At 44.5% G+C, this 19,892-nt stretch overlaps 1 protein-coding gene across 1 annotated transcript in view; it reads left to right on the forward strand.

Moving 5' to 3' along the window:
* The first annotated feature begins 5,942 nt into the window (after nucleotides 1-5,942).
* Nucleotides 5,943-19,892, forward strand: part of APCDD1 (APC down-regulated 1) — a 34,391-nt gene continuing 20,441 nt past the window's right edge. The window contains exon 1 of the mRNA XM_026495982.4: nucleotides 5,943-6,410. Coding sequence (XP_026351767.2) covers nucleotides 6,353-6,410 — 58 coding nt within the window. The 5' untranslated portion in view covers nucleotides 5,943-6,352. The remainder of the gene's footprint in view (nucleotides 6,411-19,892) is intronic.

The following is a 19,892-nucleotide window of genomic DNA, read 5'->3' on the forward strand; positions in this document are numbered from 1 at the left end:
TCTGAAATTCGAGTTGGCATCCCTACATCAGAACAGCCCTGGCGGTCCTCTGGCCTTCACCAAATTGCATGAAGATCAAAAGAGACCATGTACTTGGACGTCTTTTGAGAATTACAAAGTGTGACACAAACATGGAAGTTAAGCGTCACTGTGGACTCCGTGATGTTGCTGTTGATGGCCGGGAGGACTGTTCTGTTTAAGCGCCACACTGCTTTAGAGAGCTGCATTTCAGGGAGAGGAGATGAGAGCATATACGGTTATGCCTGCACAGCTCATCACCGTGCACATACACCACCGAAAGCACACTAACACAGGCGTGGACGTTCTGATGGGGCTGGGCACGCCCTCATGCTGAGAAGTTCGGAGACTCACAGTAGCGGGCAGCACTTTGGTGACCTTCTGCTCAGCCCGCCTATCTTACAGACTGCAATAATCTGTTCTAGAAATTAGACTGTTTGCATATTTTACATGTAAAATAGGGAACTGCAGCAACAACCATCCAGATGACAGTTGCAAGAAATGTCCAAATATCCTCAAGGGCATTGCCTTTCTAGCTTGCATGTCTCAAAACACATCTAACTCAAAGTTTGGTTTGTTTCGTTTTGTTTTACTTCCAAGAGGTAAAAGGCATTTATTTTTGGTGGTAGGGCCATAGAGCTGAAGGTAGCACCTTCTTTAGAAGTTAGGAACCCTACCAATTCCGCCCCTCGAAGATTGTATGACTTTTAGGCAAACCACTTAATCTCTTTGGCCTTAGCTTTCCCATCTGTGAAGAGAGTTAGTAATTGTTCAAGTATCTAAATCGAAGATAAACAATATTTGAATGTGATATTATGATGATGTAATCAGATGGTAGAATGCCACACCAGATGGTCAGTTGAAGTAAAACATATTTGGTTTCATATAATCAAAACATATCAAGTGAATTAAAGAAATGAAGTTATGATAAACATTTGCTATATGATTAATTATAACAGGACTAATCTTAACTTTATTCCTCTAGTACTCGTGCTCCAACTTCTCTCATTATTGGCCCCCAAGGAGGCTTTTAGACATTTATTCCTAATTGCCTCCTGCCCCCATTAAATTGTAAGTAATGTGGATATACAGTACACCTGTTTAAGCAATGTGCCCCTTTGGAGAACCACAAATCATAAGAGGTGTTTAGTATTGTTTTGTTTTGTTTTGTTTTGTTTTTCAACACCCTCTCCCCACCAAAACTCAGTTTTCACCCTCTTGCGGGCGATTTCACCATCATTGAGAATGTATGGTCTAGTCTGAAGTCATCATTGTCAGTGAGTTATTTTTTAGGGTGCGCTTGACTCTGTGCAGATATATGCTACTCTTATCCCCATTTCACAGCCATGTTAAGTAACTTGCCCCAGGTCCTCGAGCTGCGAGACCTGAGCCTGGCAAACCTGGCTCCTTACCAAGCGCGCCACACTGCCTCCCATTTCTCATTTGACAAACATGTTTGAGCGTTGCTATGTGCGCCATAACAACACAGGGCGTGCTCAGATTGAATACCAGTGTTTTTGTGTCTTCCTGTTTCTGTAGTTGTGTGCTGCGGTGGCTTAGGGTGGTGTTGGTCTCATAAAGACTCTTTCTTGATGGTCTGATCTTATCCTGCCTCATCTATCAGCCCAACAAATGCCCATTATGGAAAGACTTGTGAAGGGACTGGGGGGAGGAGAGGCAAACATAATACCCAATTTTCTTCCTGACCTCAAAAAGCCAAGTAATCTCGTTAAGCAGATAAAGCAGTTAGACATACAGGGCAACCAGCCCAACAAGAAAGGATATTATAAGGGGCACATGAAAGTATAGACAAAAATGTTACTGAGGTCCCTTATTGCCTCCTGTTCCCATTGATCTCATATTTTCCTTTGGCGTTAAGGGTCCCAAGTCTTGTCATCAGCCCCGCGAAGACTTGTGACACAGGATGAATGGATGGGTAAGCTGGGCCATCCTCACGCATCTCTCTCCCTGTTTTGGGATGATTCATACGTACATGTTGGATGGATGACTGGATGAATGAATGAATGAATGTTAGGCTTACAAATATTTTAGTGGTTTCTTCAGATAACCGCTATGAAGATACAATGGGATGTAACCTTTAATTTCTGAAGCTCAGAAGACCATGTCACTCAGAAACATATCTATCTAAACTATACTTTGTTTTCAAAATAATTTGTTCTAACTAACATATTTTAAAAATGTAACTCGGACGTATGTCCCTTTCTAAGGACTCCTCAGGATAATGTTACTAGCTCTGCCTCTTACAGAAGCTGTATAAGATTTTTTAAATGTAATGTCTTTATCAACTATTGAAGTCCTGCTGGTAGCAAAAGACTGAAAAAACCGACGCAGGTGCTCGGAGGGGTTGAGTCATGACTAGACGCCATTCCTAGCCTCCAGCCTCTCACACTCAGAGGCATTTCTACAGTGTCGCAGGCTGGGCACTGACGTCCAGCAAGTTTTGAGAAAAGTCTATTCCCAGTGACACTTCCCATCTTCTGAGGATGCAGCAATAGTAAAATAATTTCAGTCTTAATCATAGTTAAATACATTTCAGAATTCATGCTTTCATTCCTCTGACCCTTCTTGAAACTGTCATTTTCTTTGAGAAATCTCCAAGGCTGCAAATGACTTGCATGATTCTACACCTTTCGTCAGTTTTCCCAAGGACTGATTAGGAAACCAAATTTTGGCACAGGTTTTCAAGGACATTGGTCCTTGTGCCTCCTGGGATAACGATGCAGTTGAGCTGTCCACTACTCTGCTCACTAACACTTGAGACACCCTCCTAAGAAAATCAAGCCTAGGTGATCACTTGAGCTATGTGGCAAGCACGGTCCATTCCAGAAAATGTGCTCATGACTCAGAGTAACTGGGGAAGAGCAAAGTGTGGTTCTGACTCAGAGATGGAGCCAACTGCAGAGGCTCTGAGTTAGGATCAACAGTGTTTGGGGGAAAAGACCACTCCCTAAGCACATGAGAAGCCCCGTGAGCTGGTGACAGAACAATCACAGGAGTTCCAAGTGTGCCTCTGATTTGCCACGTGCCTAAGAACTCAGCCCCTTTGACTTTCCTTTTCCGCATCAACATGCCAAAAGTTAGTTATGAGTAGCTCTGACTATTGTAACACACGGGTTGATACTGCTGAGGGTATCTGGTCCAGGGGCCCCGGCCAGGGACTCTCCCATCATCACCAGGACCTAGCTACAGACGCTAGGTTCAAGGCTTGGTCCTTGCAAATGGCCTGGGGAAATTCCTTGCACAGGTTGCAGGGGCCAGCTTCTGAGCTGGAGCTCACAGCCACCTTATTACCTCCCAGAAAAGGCCCTCATTCCAATTTTATTACTCTAAGCGGATAGCCACATACTATGTAATCACTCTAAGACAAATTCCTACTGTTGTTTTCATTATTCCCTCCCAGAAGCGAGCACACTCAGGGCAAAAGTGAAAACTAATACAGAGAGTGAACCCTACAGCCAAGACAAGGCAGAAGGCGATGAGGGAATTTCTGGGAGCAGCGACTCTGGCTGGATATTATGTTGAGGGTTGAGGGTCGAGCCTTTAAATCTATGACACTACATGTAGGAAATAAACTGGCAAAACACATTTTAAACTGATGACATCATTCTGGCTATGTTTATACCACACCAGTAAAACCAGTTGGAAAAACAAAAATTGAATCAACTTGACTGTCAAGATGACACCAAATTATTGGCTGGCCTGCTGGTTTTCTTCCTCTTTTTCTTAAATAACAGAACCAAATAATTATTTAACTAAATATATTACCTAATTTTTCTGCTAACATGTGATGAATGACCTTAACATTTTTCAAGTACTATCGACCCCATTGCTTATTCATAAACACACCATCCCTAATGTTCTCTCCTGTTGTTTGATTCTTTCAAATATTCGCCGAGAGACTAAAAAAGCATCAAATGACTAGAAGGCATAGAAAAGCTAAACACTGCCTAGTATGTGTTCTTGGTGACAAGGCTAATGTTCTGCTTTAAGCAGCCAAGTATGCTGTTTACATCATTTCCAACTGCCCAACATTCGTGAGGAAACCAAGTTCCTGCTTTAAACACGATTGACCTTTGGGCAACACTCAAATCCAACAAGTCATAATCTGCTACCCAAAGCTCCGAACAGGGACAAGCCCGAGAGACCTGGAACAAAGTGGGCCCAGGAGAGATGCTGGAAAGCAAGCCCAGCCCAAAAGAACGCTCCTGCTCAACCTGCCCTCCTCTCACACAGCCAGAGCCTTTCATCTTGGAGACTTGCAAACATTGGCTCGGAATCCTCACAACACCCTTGTGAGCCAGGCAGGTGGTACATGTTATGATCCCTCATATTGAAGATGGAAAGACGATAATGACGGTGATAAAAATTAAAGCACATCAAACGGTATCAGCACCATCCCATCAAAAGACCCACGGCTTTCTCATGGAAAAAAAAGAAAAAAAACCCAGAAAAGTAGAAACTGTCAAATGTATTCTTATCTATTTTACTAAGTTTTACGCCCATGCTAAGGTCCCACTAGTTTTGAAAGTCTAGAGCATAAGGAGTTGAATTGTTACATTGTTCAAAGGGGCCAAGAACTCTCTTGGGAAATTAGGCATTCTTTTTAAGTGTTTTATTTATGAAAAACACTAGCAGAGTCAAGAAATGTTCTCTTGATTCCATCTGGTCCCGTGGCTGCTCCTTATCCCAGTGTGAGGAGGAGGTGACATTTAGCCTAAGAGGCTGGATAAAGCTCCTGGGAGCTGGTGAATGGCCCATGGAGGAGCTCTGCAGAGGAGAGGCCTCCAGAGAAATCCCAGGGCCCTGGCACATCAACCCTGCGGGGGAGCTGCCATGGACAGAAACAGCTTGTACCAGCACCCTGGGGAATTAAGAGAGTGGAAGCCATTCCTGCCTTTGGGTCTTAAAAGACACTGTAAAATTGACTATACTCCCAAAGGCCCACAGAACACAGATAAAATCAAGATTTGGGCTGGGAAAGAGGAGGAACCAGAGAAGGCGCCACGGTGTACTTTCTTGGGGACTGCCAGCGAGTGTTCTCGGAGATTCCTCCCGTGTTTCAACAAGTCACTTGCCTCCTGGAAGGGGAAGAAGAGCAAGGGCTCCTGTTGCCTACACCATTCCCCTCACAGGTTGGGGCCTGTGACAGGGCTCCTTGCTCACGGGGGTAGATTGTTGGTGAAGGCGCTCACTGCACCCCTGAGGGAGCAGGCGCTGCCTCATCCCCACCCTGAGCAATTTTCCAGAACTCAACTCCTCTTTGCACTATCTCCCGTCTCTCCTAGTCTCTTTTTCTCTTCTGCGCCCGGACACGCGCGCGTGGGGACGGACACACACACACACACACACACACACCCCAATCCTTGCAAGCGGACTTTTCTCAGACTCGCTCCACGAGTCCCCTAGCCCTGCAGCGCCCCCCACCCCCTTTAGGAACACCTTTCACAAGTGGTCCCCTGCGGCGGGATAAGAAAGGGTCCACAGTGCCCAGGGTGAAGGCCGGAAGGGCACTTCTTTCCTGGCCGGCGGGGGCGCGGCGGCCGAAGGGGAGAAGGGAACGGGGCGCTGAATCCGGGGCTGGGAGAGGGGGATGCTGGCGGGAGGGAGGAGGTTAAGAACTGGGAGGGGGAGGGAAGGTAGAGGGGGAGCGGAGGCGGGGAGGGAGAGGGAGGAGGAGGCGGGAGGAGGGAAAGGGGCTGGAGTGGAGGACGCGGGAGGAGGCTGGAGAGGGAGGCAGGAGAGGCGGTGCCCCTCGCGCCCTTTCAAGTCTCCGCGCCCCCTGCCCCCGGCGGCGGCCGGGGAGGCGGTGGCGCGGCGTTGCCGCCCCGACTCCTCCCCTGGCTCCTCCCCCGGCCCGCGGCCCGGCTGCCCCGCCGGCGGCGCTCGGGAAATATGAAGAGAAGCTGCAGCTGCGGCGGCGGTGGCGGCCACTGCAGCTCGGAGCGGCGCGCGGGGCGGCGGCGGCGGCGGCGGCCGGGGAGGGACGCAGAGGGCCCGGGTGCGGGGAGGCCGGGAGCGCGGACAGGGCCGGGCCGGGAGCGCGGGGCTAGACGGCGCCCAGGGAGCGCGCGCCCCGCAGCCCCCGCGCCGCGCCCCCCGGGCATGGGGCGCGCCGCGGCAGCCTGACGCGCGGGGCCTGGGCCGGCCGCCCGTGTCCCCGCGCCGCCGCTCTCGCCTTGCTTGGCGCCGCCGCCTCGTCGCGTCCTCCGGGCTGGAGGCGAGGGGACAGAGCGCGCGCGGCGCCGCGGCCGTTCCCGGGGAGCGGCGTCCCTGGACCGCGGGCGGCTCGGGCGGTCCCGGAGGAGGACTGGAGATGTCCGGTCTGTGCCGCCTCCTGCTCTCGTACCTGTTCCCGGCCCTCCTGCTTCACGGTGAGTTCCTGCGCGGGCGCCGGGGAGCTGGGGCACAGTCGCTGCTCCCCCTGCCCGCCCCCGAGAGAGGGGGCTCGCGGGTCCCCCGGCGGCGCCGGGAGCTGGTTTGCGGTTGGAGCTTGCTTTCTGGAAGGGTGCAGAGCTCACACAGACACCTTTTAGCTCCTGAATGGATTGCATCAAGTTCCAGGGAAAACTTTTATGTACCGTTGGCGTTTCAAAGTAGACTGTCATGAAATCGCGGGGTCGACGATGCCGTCTTCAGAGTGTCAGAGTGCCTGCCGGAGGGGCTCTCGATGTGGTCCAAGCTTTTGTGGGTCTGTAAAGCGAAACTGGTCATTTAAGGGGAAAAACAGCCCGCGCGCGTTTCTGTGTGCCCTCGGAGAGGACGAGTGTTTGCTGAAGGTGTGGTGATGGGGCTCTCTCCCCAAGTGGACTGGTGCAGTCTCAAGGAGCAGGGGACTCTTAATAGCCAAGGTGCAATCATGCAAACCAGTCTCCTGAGGTTCTCCGGAACTGGACACCCTGTTTCCTTCAGACTCTTGCTTGATGGTTTTGTTTCTGCGCCCCACGGGCCACATTTCCTCAGGGGCTCCAGTAAACCCCTTAGCCAGGGAACATCAGCTCTTTCAAAGAGCTCCAGGAATTGCATGCAGAAACGTAAGGCCGATTTTGTGGTGGATTGGTGTTGATCCTCGCTGCAGGCGGTGGCAGAACACGTTGTGCTGATTCAGAAATCCTGAGTGACTTTTCCCTAATGGGGGACACCTGACATCTCAGCAGAGCGTCTCCATCCGGAGCACGGCTCTCCTTCCTCCGCACTACCAAGCCTCCAAAACCCCTGCAGGTCAGATGAGCGCCCTGAAGGACACTCACTTTCTGAGCAGGACCCGCAGCTCCGTGGAGCTTTAGAATGCTTTGCTGCATCGGAGGTAGCACTGAAGACCAGGCTGCGACCCCCGCCCCCCTCCGCCGCCACCCCCCGCCCTGTGTGATCTAGGAAGGCACAGCCAGTGAATCCGGGAGCTCTGTGAGTGGCTCTTTTCTTTGTAGTCCTGCTTCAGGGCAGACAGCTCCAGCGCTGCAGGCCCAGCTAAGGTGTCTGGTGGGGCCAGACCTGCCTGATTGCCAAGGTGTGTCCACTGAGCCTCAGTGATCCCAGACTTTAAAAGTCAGGATGGAAGGCTTGCAGTTTGAGGGCCAAAGAGAGAATGTGTAATTATAGGGTTGCACTCCTAGGCCCATCTGCTTAGAATTACAGAGCAGTTTTAATCTTTGGCTGAAACATGAAACAAATCAGAGCCAATGAACAGATCAAACAGCAGCTGCCACACACACCAGAAGAAAGAGGGTGAGAGAGATGAAACAGAGAAAATTGTCCCCTTAAAAAATGTGTTGTAATATCTGCGAACAAAAATGGCAGGATGGTCGAATGATAAAATGAGAAATTACTTGAAAATTTGGCATAAAGTTTTTTTTTTTTTTTTTTTTTTTTTTTTTGCATTTTGGACTACAAAAGTGGTCCTTAGATGTGCAACTTGGACCGGCTTATTCTGAATGCTTTCTCCCTCCTTTCAGAGGTGGGTGTTGTAATTATACTTCCTACCCTGATAGGAACTAATAGTTGGTAATAAAAGGCCCAGTATATCCTTGTGAGTATAGCCCCAAATCTCCAAATTTGAATCTGTGTTGGCCTGAACTTCTTGGGATGAGAGATTTACCCAGACCCAGTTGTGCTGGGAGGAGAACCTTGTGGGGGAAGGGAGGAAGGAAGGGGGCAGTCTGCACTATAACCCTGAGGGAGGGAGGGGGGCATCAGACCCTGTGCATGTGTGCGTGCCTGTGCGTGTGTGTTGAAGAGGATATAAGAGAAAAAAGGCATTTGCAAATTGTAATGGGATGACATGGATACCCTGCAAAAAATTATCCAATTTCAAAGTCAATCTGCAATGGCAAAGTTATTAACGCTGAAGTTGCTCAAAGATCAACTTGGATCCTGCAGGGAGTGTTGGACTCTAGAACAAAAAATAAACAGATGGAATGGTTGTTCAATGTATAAATCCTTGGGATTTAAGAAAGGCTTGTCATAATTCGTTAGGATAATGTAAAGCACCAGGAAACAATTGAGTATTCTCCTTTTCCCCTTTTTCCTCCTGATTTTCCCTGATTGAAGTGATTTGAACTGAAAATGGGTATTAATCATCTTAACCCGAGAATGGCTTGTTGAATGTGTCCTCCTCTGTAGTCGGAGGTTTTACAAGCATTTAAAAATTCTGTAGCAACAGATAAGCTCAATCATATATTCTAATAGTTATGAGTCGAAGGAAATTACCTGAAATCTTCTTAGAATGGGTTAACGATTTTTTCCCTGATACCCAGGCATCTTATTTTACTAAACATAGGACACTATTTGTCTGTTTATGGTAGCGATTGTTAAGTAACAAGAGATTATCTGGGGTTAGGAGTGTATTTATGACAAACTTCAGTAAGTGTAGTTTCAGACATCATTTATAGATTGTTACACTAGCAAGTCGCATTAATACAATTAAACAGTACACACGACTTTCATGAAGATTCTGTGTAAAGATGACATAGAAACTATGATGTTTGGCCTCCAGTCTTTGCTCAGTTTGTTGGTTACTTTTATTTCAAGTCATTGCAAGTCATAAATCACTCCTGTGCCCTACTGGTTAGTAAATTAGGCTCTGGCTAGACTTGAGCCTGTTGTTTGTTTTTGCTGTTTTTTAAACTGTAAATGTAGGGCAGGACTGAAGTTCAGAATTTAATGGCATAAAAGTATACATGTCAATTTCACTTTCCTCTCCTTCAACTTCTGAAAACAATTGAATTTCTTAATCCAAATAAAACCTATTGAATGTCACAGAGGTATGCAGCTGGAAGATGTCCATTGTCACTGTTTTCTTTGCTTAGATGAAAAGCCACAAAAATCATTCGGCTCCAGAAACACAGATTAGCATGAGGTATTCCAGAATAAGTGGTGCTTTAATGTACAGAGAAGGGCAGACTCTCCTTGCTAATGGAAGTACTTGATTTTAAGTTTTGGAACTGATGTTGGGGGAGATGTTCTATCCCCCCATGCTGTTTACTTGTGTAGAATTCGTTGACTTTTCTGAAAGGTGAAGGCAATTTTGAGCTATTCTTTCATTCAAGCATATTCTAGCAAAATGGGGAAAAAAAACCCAAAAAAACAAAAAACTGTAAATTTCCAAATAGGAGCTTACCCAATAAAATCGGACAAACACTTAAATAGGGAAAAACAGGAATCTTTGAAATACTGTTTTATTGAAGAAGACAGTTTTTGTAACCAAGAAAACATTGTGTTTCCTGCATCCTTTCCCCCTTGGTCATAAAATGAAATCTTGAAAAGAAATATGACTCATTGGTACATAACAGGGAGCAAGGGTCTTAGATGTTAAATATTCTCTTGCGAAATCAATTGACTTGCCTCAAACATGTGGCTAGGCAGATCTATAATAGCCATGTTCATTCTTTTTCTCCCCAAATGAGAAGAGAGCTAAACCTTTAGTGGATGATATGACTGTGTAATTACATACTGTTCAGCGACAGACTGATGACAACTTGATATAATCAATTAAAGTGAAGCATAAAACATTTAAGACTAGAAAGATGAAAAGCTGTGTTAGTGATTGTATACATCTGCTGAAAGCTCACACAGCAGGACATGTCTTCGATAGACCCTGCCATCATTGTCCACACACGCCTTCTTACTGTCAAGATTTTACGTTTACGGGTCCTTGTTTAGTTCTAATTTGGGAATAGAATTATTCTGGAAAGTCACATGATGGGTATCAAGGTTAAAGAAATGATACAGTGTCACCCTAAAATTATTAAGGATATTCTGTTCTGTAAGGATTTTCCAGTTTCATTCATTCAGCAAGTACATTTATGAGGCCCTACTGTGTGCTAGGTACCACTGCATGCCAGGGACAGGAGCTGTGAGGAACCGCATACTCCCTTTCCTGCAGAGCCCCAGAGAATATCGAGGGGGCTACGGATGGAACATGCAAATGGTGCAGTCTGTGGTTCAACCCCAGTGTCTAGCCTGGGGACCGTGGCATTAGATGAAAATGACATAGAAAATTACCTCGTTTTCAGCTACGGTTGAATGGAGCCAGGAATTTGAAATCTTGACTTTATTATATTTCTCATAAAGGGAAAAATACTTTTAGATAAAAAGCTTTAAAGATTGGCAAGAGCAGCTCTTTCAGCTTTTATCTCAAAAAACAATTTGGAAATAAATATAAGAGCTTGGTAGGCATAGCTATGCACATGGTAGTAAAATCCGGTTTGTCTGCAATGCATACAGGCTTTTATTCCAACACATGGAAAGCTGTGCTGAAGTTTATCTAGCAGAATCCACGGTAAAGCATACATTTACAGTAATGACTGCTTATTTAATTGGGCAGGGCAATTTCATGGCTAAGTAATTACCTGCATTTAATCTAATCAGTCACATTTTATCTGCTTTGGGTTCTTACATATCACACCAGTTCTAACTTGAGAATACTTTCTCACTCTGCTTATCCAAGTAATACATGTCACATTATTTAAAACAGAAGCATGCAAAATGAGCAAGAAAAGAATCACTCAGAACCCCCTCCCCAGAGACAAACCATTGTTAATATTTTTACATATGCTTATTTAGCCTTTTAATTTTTTTTAAAACATTGAACTACATATTATAGAGACTGACCTGATCAAAGATTAGTTCAGTCCCAAGTGTGCTTGAAAATTGTTTCCTTCCCCACTGATTTTACATTTTATTACACGTGAAATGGTTTGGAACTTTTGGTTCTCCATCTCGATTGGCAGGTGAGAAACTCTGGCATATATCTAGATAGTTCAAATTTTTTAAAATGTTATTGAAAAATTGGGGATTTGGACATGGGGTATACTTTCCTTCTATTTCACTTTTCCTTTCATTTAAAAACAACAGCCTGTGTGTAAGAGAGAACCTCACATGTAGTAGGCACTTCAGCTATTTGGTGAATGAATGAATATTGACTTTCAAAAGGCAAATAGTCTGTTGGAGAGGATGTGGAGAAAGGGGATCCCTCCTACATTGTTGGTGGGAATGCAAGTTGGTACAGCCACTCTGGAAAACAGTGTGGAGGTCCCTTAAAAAGTTAAAAATTGAGCTACCCTATGATCCAGCCATTGCACTACTGGGTATTTACCCCAAAGATACAGACATAGTGAAGAGAAGGGCCATATGCACCCCAATGTTCATAGCAGCAATGTCCACAATAGCTAAATCGTGGAAGGAGCCGAGATGCCCTTCAACAGATGACTGGATTAAGAAGTTGTGGTCCATATATGCAATGGAATATTACTCAGCTATCAGAAAGAACGAGTTCTCAACATTTGCTACAACATGGACGGCACTGGAGGAGATAATGCTAAGTGAAATAAGTCAAGCAGAGAAAGACAACTATCATATGATTTCTCTCATCTATGGAACATAAGAACTAGGATGATCGGTAGGGGAAGAAAGGGATAAAGAAAGGGGGGGTAATCAGAAGGGGGAATGAAACATGAGAGACTATGGACTATGAGAAACAAACTGAGGACCACAGAGGGGAGGGGGGTGGGGGAATGGGATAGACTGGTGATGGGTAGTAAGGAGGGCACGTATTGCATGGTGCACTGGGTGTTATACACAACTAATGAATCATCGAGCCTTACATCGGAAACCGGGGATGTACTGTATGGTGACTAACATAATATAATAAAAAATCATTAAAAAAAAAAAAAAGGCAAATAGTCACTCACTGGTTGCTCCCCTGGTGCCCCACCCTTCACTGTTCCGTTTAGTCCCTCCCTGTCCCTGGACTGGCTGCTTCCTGAAAACACCATGGGTTTAGGAGCAAGCTTTGCTGCCGATGACCATAGCAGAAGTAGTATGTTCATTTCCTTTGACAACTATGTTAAGGACTGCCTTCTGAATGAGTAATCTGGTGAATTCAGTGGGGGAAATAGTCACCTCATCACAGGGGCTTTGTATTTAGGGTGTCAATCTCTGCATAAATGCTCAACCCTCTGCTTCCTTTCATTTTGGGAAATCTGTTTTTTTTATTGATATCATTGAGAGTTTTCAGTCTCTGAATGGTAGACTATTACAATTATAATAGTAGTTAAGGTCATTCTGCAGTCATTTTGGATTACTGCTACAAAATGATTTATTCCCTGGGAGTAAATCACTCATGCACACGCACACGCATGCAGGTGTGTGAATAAACCATCCAGAGCTCCAGGATCTCGTTTAGTTCTCTAGAAGTGGTAGTCTGTACAATTATACCCTCAAGCCTTCAGGAATTAATTTTTTTTCAACAGGTGAATAATTTCCTTCCGAAGTCTACTATTTTCTCTCACACTTACTTGAAAGAAAGACCCACTTGTTATCATAATTTTATCTGAGCCCAGGCCCTGGCACCCCTAGTCTTGGAGACCATGGGGAAGTCCTTTTCCAGATTCAGAGCTCTGCTGGACAGGGAACAGTGCTGTGGAGAGCTTCCAGCTTAGTCTGTGTCATGGACTGGCAGTTTAAGGAACCCTTCCCATTAAAGAGCGGTTCTCTGCTTACAACTTTCTGTACCTCGGTAGTAACTGGCATTTGATAAATGAGATAGCATATACACAAAGTAAATTGTTAAGTGTTACACAAACTTTAGTTATTATTACCATTCACATAATTTTTACTTTCATACAAGTAAAAGGCACATATTAGATGACCTACCCAAAGCCACCTTGAAGACCACATTCACAGGCACTCTTTTACTGTATGGTGGTTGTTTTTTATTCCTTTGAGACACTCTTTTCCTTGGATCCATTTATGGCAAAATCTTAAAGGAACCCAATTAACTACTTTTCTCAGTTAACCAAAATATCTAGAACCCTCAGTTAACCAAAATATCTAGAACCCTCAGTTAACCAAAATATCTAGAACCCTCAGTTAACCAAAATATCTAGAACCCTCAGTTAACCAAAATATCTAGAACCCTCAGTTAACCGAAATATCTAGAACCCTCAGTTAACCAAAATATCTAGAACCCTCAGTTAACCAAAATATCTAGAACCCTCAGTTAACCAAAATGTTGATGTGCATGCAACTCCCACACACAGACTTCATCAGCTTATTAAACAAATAATAATAAATAAATAAAAAAGAGGAAAACACCTCTCATGGCTTAAACAGAGTTGTTTCCCGCTCACTCCAGTATCTCTGTATCCAGAGTACCATCCTACAGGGACTGATGTTCCTAATAATGACCTTGACTGTTTCCTTGGCTGTGCAGAAACTTTTAATCTTGATGAAGTCCCACAAGTTCATTTTTTCTTTTGTTTCTCTTGCCTTTGGAGAGGTATCATGAAAAAAGTTGCTGTGGCTGATGTCGTAGAGGTTGCTGCCTATGTTCTCCTCTAGGATTTTGATGGATTCCTGTCTCACATTGAGGTCTTTCATCCATTTGGAGTTTATCTTTGTGTATGGTGTGAGAGAGTGGTCAAGTTTCATTCTTTTTCATGAAGCTGTCCAATTTTCCCAGCACCATTTATTGAAGAGACTCTTTTTTTTTTTACTGGATGTGATGTTTTTTCCTGCTTTGTCAAAGATTAGTTGCCCAAAGAGCCGAGGGTCCATTTCTGGGTTCTCTATTCTGTTCCATTGGTCTATGTGTCTGTTTTTGTGCCAGTACCATGCTGTCTTTGTGATCACAGCTTTGTAGTACAGCTTGAAATCCGGCAATGTGATGCCCCAGCTTTGTTTTTCCTTTTCAACAATTCCTTGGCGATTCGGGGCCTTTTCTGGTTCCACACAAATTTAAGGGCTGTTTGTTCCAATTCTTTGAAAAATGTCATTGCTATTTTGATTCATTGGCATTGAAAGTGTAGATTGCTCTGGGTAGCATAGACATTTTAACTATGTTTATTCTTCCAATCCATGAGCATGGAATATTTTTCCATCTTTTTGTGTCTTCTTCCATGTCTTTCAAAAGGGATTTGTAGTTTCTAGAATATAGATCCTTTACGTCTCTGGTTAAGTTAATTCCGAGATAACGTATGATTTTTGGTGCTATTGTAAATGGAATGGATACCCTAATTTCTCTTTCTTCAGTCTCATTGTTCGTGTATAGAAATGCAACTGATTTCTGAGCATTGATTTTGTATCCCGCCACATTACTGAATTGCTCTCTAAGTTCTAGTAGTTTAGGGGTGGAGTCTTTTGGGTTTTCCATAGGAGGCAGCCCACGGAATGGGAGCAGATATTTGCAAATGACACCACAGATAAAAGACTAGTATCCAAGATCGATGAAGAACTTCTCAAACTCAATACACGGGAAACAAATAATCAAATCAAAAAATGGGCAGAAGATATGAACAGACACTTTTCCAATGAAGACATACAAATGGCTAACAGACACATGAAAAAATGTTCAAAATCATTAGCCATCAGGGAAATTCAAATCAAAACCACATTGAGATACCACCTTATGCCAGTTAGAATGACAAGAATGGACAAGGCAGGAAACAACAAATGTTGGAGAGGATGTGGAGAAAGGGGATCCCTCTTACACTGTTGGTGGGAATGCAAGTTGGTACAGCCACTCTGGAAAACAGTGTGGAGGTCCCTTAAAAAGTTAAAAATTGAGGGGGCACCTGGGTGGCACAGCGGTTAAACGTCTGCCTTCGGCTCAGGGCGTGATCCCGGCGTTATGGGATCGAGCCCCACATCAGGCTCTTCTGCTATGAGCCTGCTTCTTTCTCTCCCACTCCCCCTGCTTGTGTTCCCTCTCTCACTGGCCGTCTCTATCTCTGTCGAATAAATAAATAAAATCTTTAAAAAAAAAAAAGTTAAAAATTGAGCTACCCTATGGTCCAGCAATTGCACTACTGGGTATTTACCCAGAGATACAGACGTAGTGAAGAGAAGGGCCATATGCACCCCAATGTTCATAGCAGCATTGTCCACAATAGCTAAATTGTGGAAGGAACCGAGATGCCCTTCAACAGATGACTGGATTAAGAAGATGTGGTCCATATATACAATGGAATATTACTCAGCCATCAGAAAGACTGATTACACAACATTTGCAGCAACATGGACGGGACTGGAGGAGATTATGCTAAGTGAGATAAGTCAAGCAGAGAAAGACAATTATCATATGGTTTCACTCATTTATGGAACATAAGAAATAGCAGGAAGATTGGTAGGGAGGGGAAGGGAAGAATGAAGGGGGGGTAAACAGAAGGGAGAATGAACCATGAGAGACTGTAGACTCTGGGAGACAGTACTGAGGGCTTCAGAGGGGAGGGGGGTGGGGGATTGGGATAGGCCAGTGATGGGTTTTAGGGAGGGCACGTATTGCATGGAGCACTGGGTGTTATACGCAAATAATGAATCATGGAACATTACATCAAAAACTAAGGATATACTGTGTGGTGACTAATATAACATAATAAAAAATTATTATAAAATAAAAAATAAAAATTTTAAACTAAAAAGAAAAATGCCCTTGAGCCACTTTGGGAACCTGAATCGTCAAAGAACGAATGATCATAAATGTCAACTGCATTCCACATACAATGGCAGAATTTTTAACAGCCAGCTGTTGTGATTAGTCGACATTTCCAGTAACATAGGTAGTCCAATTAAATGGGGTTTTTAAAAAGTTATTATATATAACAAGCAGATTTATTATAAATAATAGGGATACTCAGCAGCTATTCTAAAAGTTGCCACCCCTGAGTACTGCATTACTAAGTATCAGGATGACGGATTTACACAATTTAAGATTAAAGTGTGACATATAAATATTTTGCACAAGTTTCTTTTCAGATGTAGTGCTAAATTAGTATTTGTTCCTACTTTCCTCTCTCCCTCCCTTCCTCTCTCTTTCCTCTCTTTGACTCTAACTTCTTATATACCTTCTCCACAACATGCAAAAGATGTACTGGACAAAAAACTCGGAGACTAGGAAAGAGATTTACTGCTATTTGTCCAGAGTGGTTCCCATCTCTTATCTTTTTCATTTATTCAGGCTAAAATGATATGCTGAGCCATCATCATAGAAGCTTCAGAATGGATCTTCCTGTTTCCCATCTGCTTCCCATACTTCCGAAAATGGGAAAAGTGATCTTCCCAAAATGGAATTCCTATTGTGCTGTTCCACCGCTTAACACCTTTTGGTTTCTCTTCACCTTTCCAGTGAAATTCACACTCAGTATGCTATGAGGCACTCTTGATCATGGCCCTGCCTCTCTTCTTCTGCTCTTTTGTTGTGGGCCACCCTGTGGTCACCCCACCCTGAGCCCGGCCCTCGTTCCTCCTATGTGAACCCTTCCTGTCTACCTCTTTATGTTTGGATATGCTGTATACTCTGCCCAGATCACTTCCATTCAGCATTGAAGGCATGGTTGCCCCTCCATGAACCCTCCAAGGATGAATTCAGAGTCTGCTCTCTCTGTCTTATGAGTCCCTCTACAAGCCCACTTAGGGTGGTTTCTGGCCCAGCTGAGACTCTCTCAGGGCATAATGTTTGTAGCTTCCATACCTAGACAAAGCCTGGCCCTTCAGAACCTTTCTGATGGTTTGGATAAATGAGTTGCTAGTTTCAGTCCCAAATTGGAGTTGACATAATCTGAGCAACACAGGGAACACAGGTGTCCCTGGGTTGACCAGAAGCCTAAGGCTGGTTTCCCTGGAGGTCACACCATGGGTGATCCTAAGATGGAAGGGTGGGGGATAAGGAAAACTGTTAACCTTGACCTCTTCTGCAGCTAGACTTGGTGCTTCAAATGACCTTTTAATTCTGAAAACCATTTCATAGAAGTAGCACTCATGAGAAGGCCGACCAGAGTTTCCACACCAGACAAACCAAGTAAATATTGGAGACCACTGTTGGCAATTGACTGCAGACCTAAGAGACAAGTTTCTCCAACTGTACAGCAGCTCCGGCTTTCACTTGATGCATTTAATTTTGTTCCCGCCAAGGTGATGGGTACTCGAAGGGCAAAGATAGAAAGAGAACCAATCCCATTTTTTTCTATCCTAAAAATATAGTTATCGGCCTTAAGTGCAAACCCTAAACTCACTGTACGCTGAAGAGCTGTGCTAGCTGTGGAGTTCTTCTCCACCTGGCTGCTCGTGCTGCCACTCTTCTGCCCTGACAGCCTTGCCATGTCTGTGGCCTTTGCTTGTTGTGTGATAAGAGCGATGGCCAAGTGGAGATTTGTCTCTAGAAACCTGAGTGACATAGTGATCTTTTGCCTGCTTTTGAATGATTGGCATATTGGTGGTTCTGGGATTTTTTTTCTTCCACCCCTGGTTAAAAAGCATCACTGTAGGCTCCCTTCCTGTGTGACTGGCCTTATGAACGACCCATGCAAATTTTGACCACCACTCCCTCTTCCTCTGCCTTTGAACTCCCAGCTGCCTTCCCAGAACCCTCCTTCATCATCTCCACCCTTGTTCTTTGACATTCAGGCCAATGAGTCCTTGAGAGCCTCAAGGTCAGAAAAACTTTTCTTCATTCTTCTTCATGCTTCCAGCTCCTAAAATATACAAAGTAAGAGTGAATAGGTATTTGTTAAACTGAGTAGAACTTGTCAACAACCACAGAGTCCAGCGCTTTGGGTCCCACCCTCTTCTGCATCAGGGTCACCAGTTAACTTTGTCGGGGAGCTCTGTGTCTTTCTGTATTCTGAGCTCTCTGTCATTCTCAGAGCAAAGAGTGAGCCTGGCTCTGGCTGACTTTTACCGTTATTTTAACTCTGCTGTTAGTTAGGAAGGACTTTTTGAGGGCAGTCTAAAAGCCTATCATTATTTAAAATAATAACACACTTAATGAGAACTGTTTCTGTGCTAAGGGAGACAGTCTCAGTGAATCCTGACACCAACCCTAAGAGACAGGTCATGTTATCCCCTCCTTACAGTTGAGTAGACTGAAGCTTGGAGAGGTTAAGTCATTTGTTTCAGGTCACTACGCTAATGGTGTGTTTCATCGATTGAAAGATACACATTTTTCCCCCATTTTAAGATCTCTGCAGTGGATGTGTATCTTATGATCGATGGGGGTCCAAGTCCCTGTTAACCTGCAGGCACCAGTCGTATGGGGTGATGCAGACTATGCCTGTGTGAATCTGGATGCGCAGCTCATACCGTCATCACATCACTTCCTTTATGTGGCCGCTTGTTATTCTATGTCTGTGGATTAATTGCAAATAGGTCGGTTTTGAAAATAGAGTACATGTTTGAGCCACGCGTGTTACTTATTTTCCCCATAACTCTCATAAATTTCACTCTTCAAAATCAGCATGTCCTCATAACAGAGCAGTGGAGTGTGAGTTTGACATCAGTAAGGCAGAGATTTATCACTGGAAGAATAAACTGCGATTCTGTATTTTCTCACATAGCAACAGTCAATTACATGGAAAGGAAGATACCCACAAAAAGATGTGGCTGTGTTTGTGTTTTGCTGTTGAGATACATGCAAAGCAAACACATTACCTGTCACACATGAAGCGTTGCAACTGAAGGCAAGAAACAGTCACATCTCTTTGAACAGATAAAAGCAATGTCAGAGCAGTGGGGCGCTGCTGTGCAGGATTCAGGGGGACCGCAGGACCATTGTGCAGGCATGGTGTCATCATCGAACTGCAAGTGTTTTTGTCACTGGGAGTAAAATAATGATGCATCTTAACAATCCTTGAAGGCTTGGATTCAATGAAATCCTTTAAGTGGCAGATCCAATTTCAGACTCATGCAGCCTAGCTCCAGAGACTTCTCCCATATCTACTATCTTCCCGGCTTTTATTATCTTTACGGAAAAGCAGTTGCAAAGGGGTTTACAAATCAATTTTTAGAACATAGCTTGGTTGATAGGGAGATGATGGTTCTTTACCACAAGCTCAGTGTCACATTTAAAGCAGACTCTTCCCCAACTCCCAATGCTTCATAACTTGAATTAAAATCTGTTTTAAGTTAGCCACATTATAACTGATCACACTGGCAGTTGACCCACCAGACAGCAAGCTGTAGTGTCTTTCATTTCTTGATGGCATTCAGGAACTGCTTCCCATCATCAAGATAATTACAACTCTTGGGATTGGTAGAGGTCCATAGTACCCCCTCTCCCTCCTCTAGTTCACAGCCAACCGAGAGATCAACAGAGGTCTTAGACAAATGGGGATGAAAACATGAGAACTGTGATAAATACTCAATCAGAAGCCACAGTATAGACAGATATCCATGGTAGGATTGCTAACAGGTCACCCCTGAATTTTTCAGCCTTTCCACCTGGCCTAGTGCCACAGCCAAACAACTGGAGAGTCGAGCGCTTACTACATGGCAGGGGTAGGCACTGATCACAATGCATGTGCACTTGGCCCTTGAACAACACAGCTTTGAACTGTGCGGGTCCTCTTACATGTGGATTTTTTTTT

Source organism: Ursus arctos, unplaced genomic scaffold (genome assembly GCF_023065955.2).
Source record: "Ursus arctos isolate Adak ecotype North America unplaced genomic scaffold, UrsArc2.0 scaffold_17, whole genome shotgun sequence".
Lineage (NCBI taxonomy): Eukaryota > Metazoa > Chordata > Mammalia > Carnivora > Ursidae > Ursus > Ursus arctos.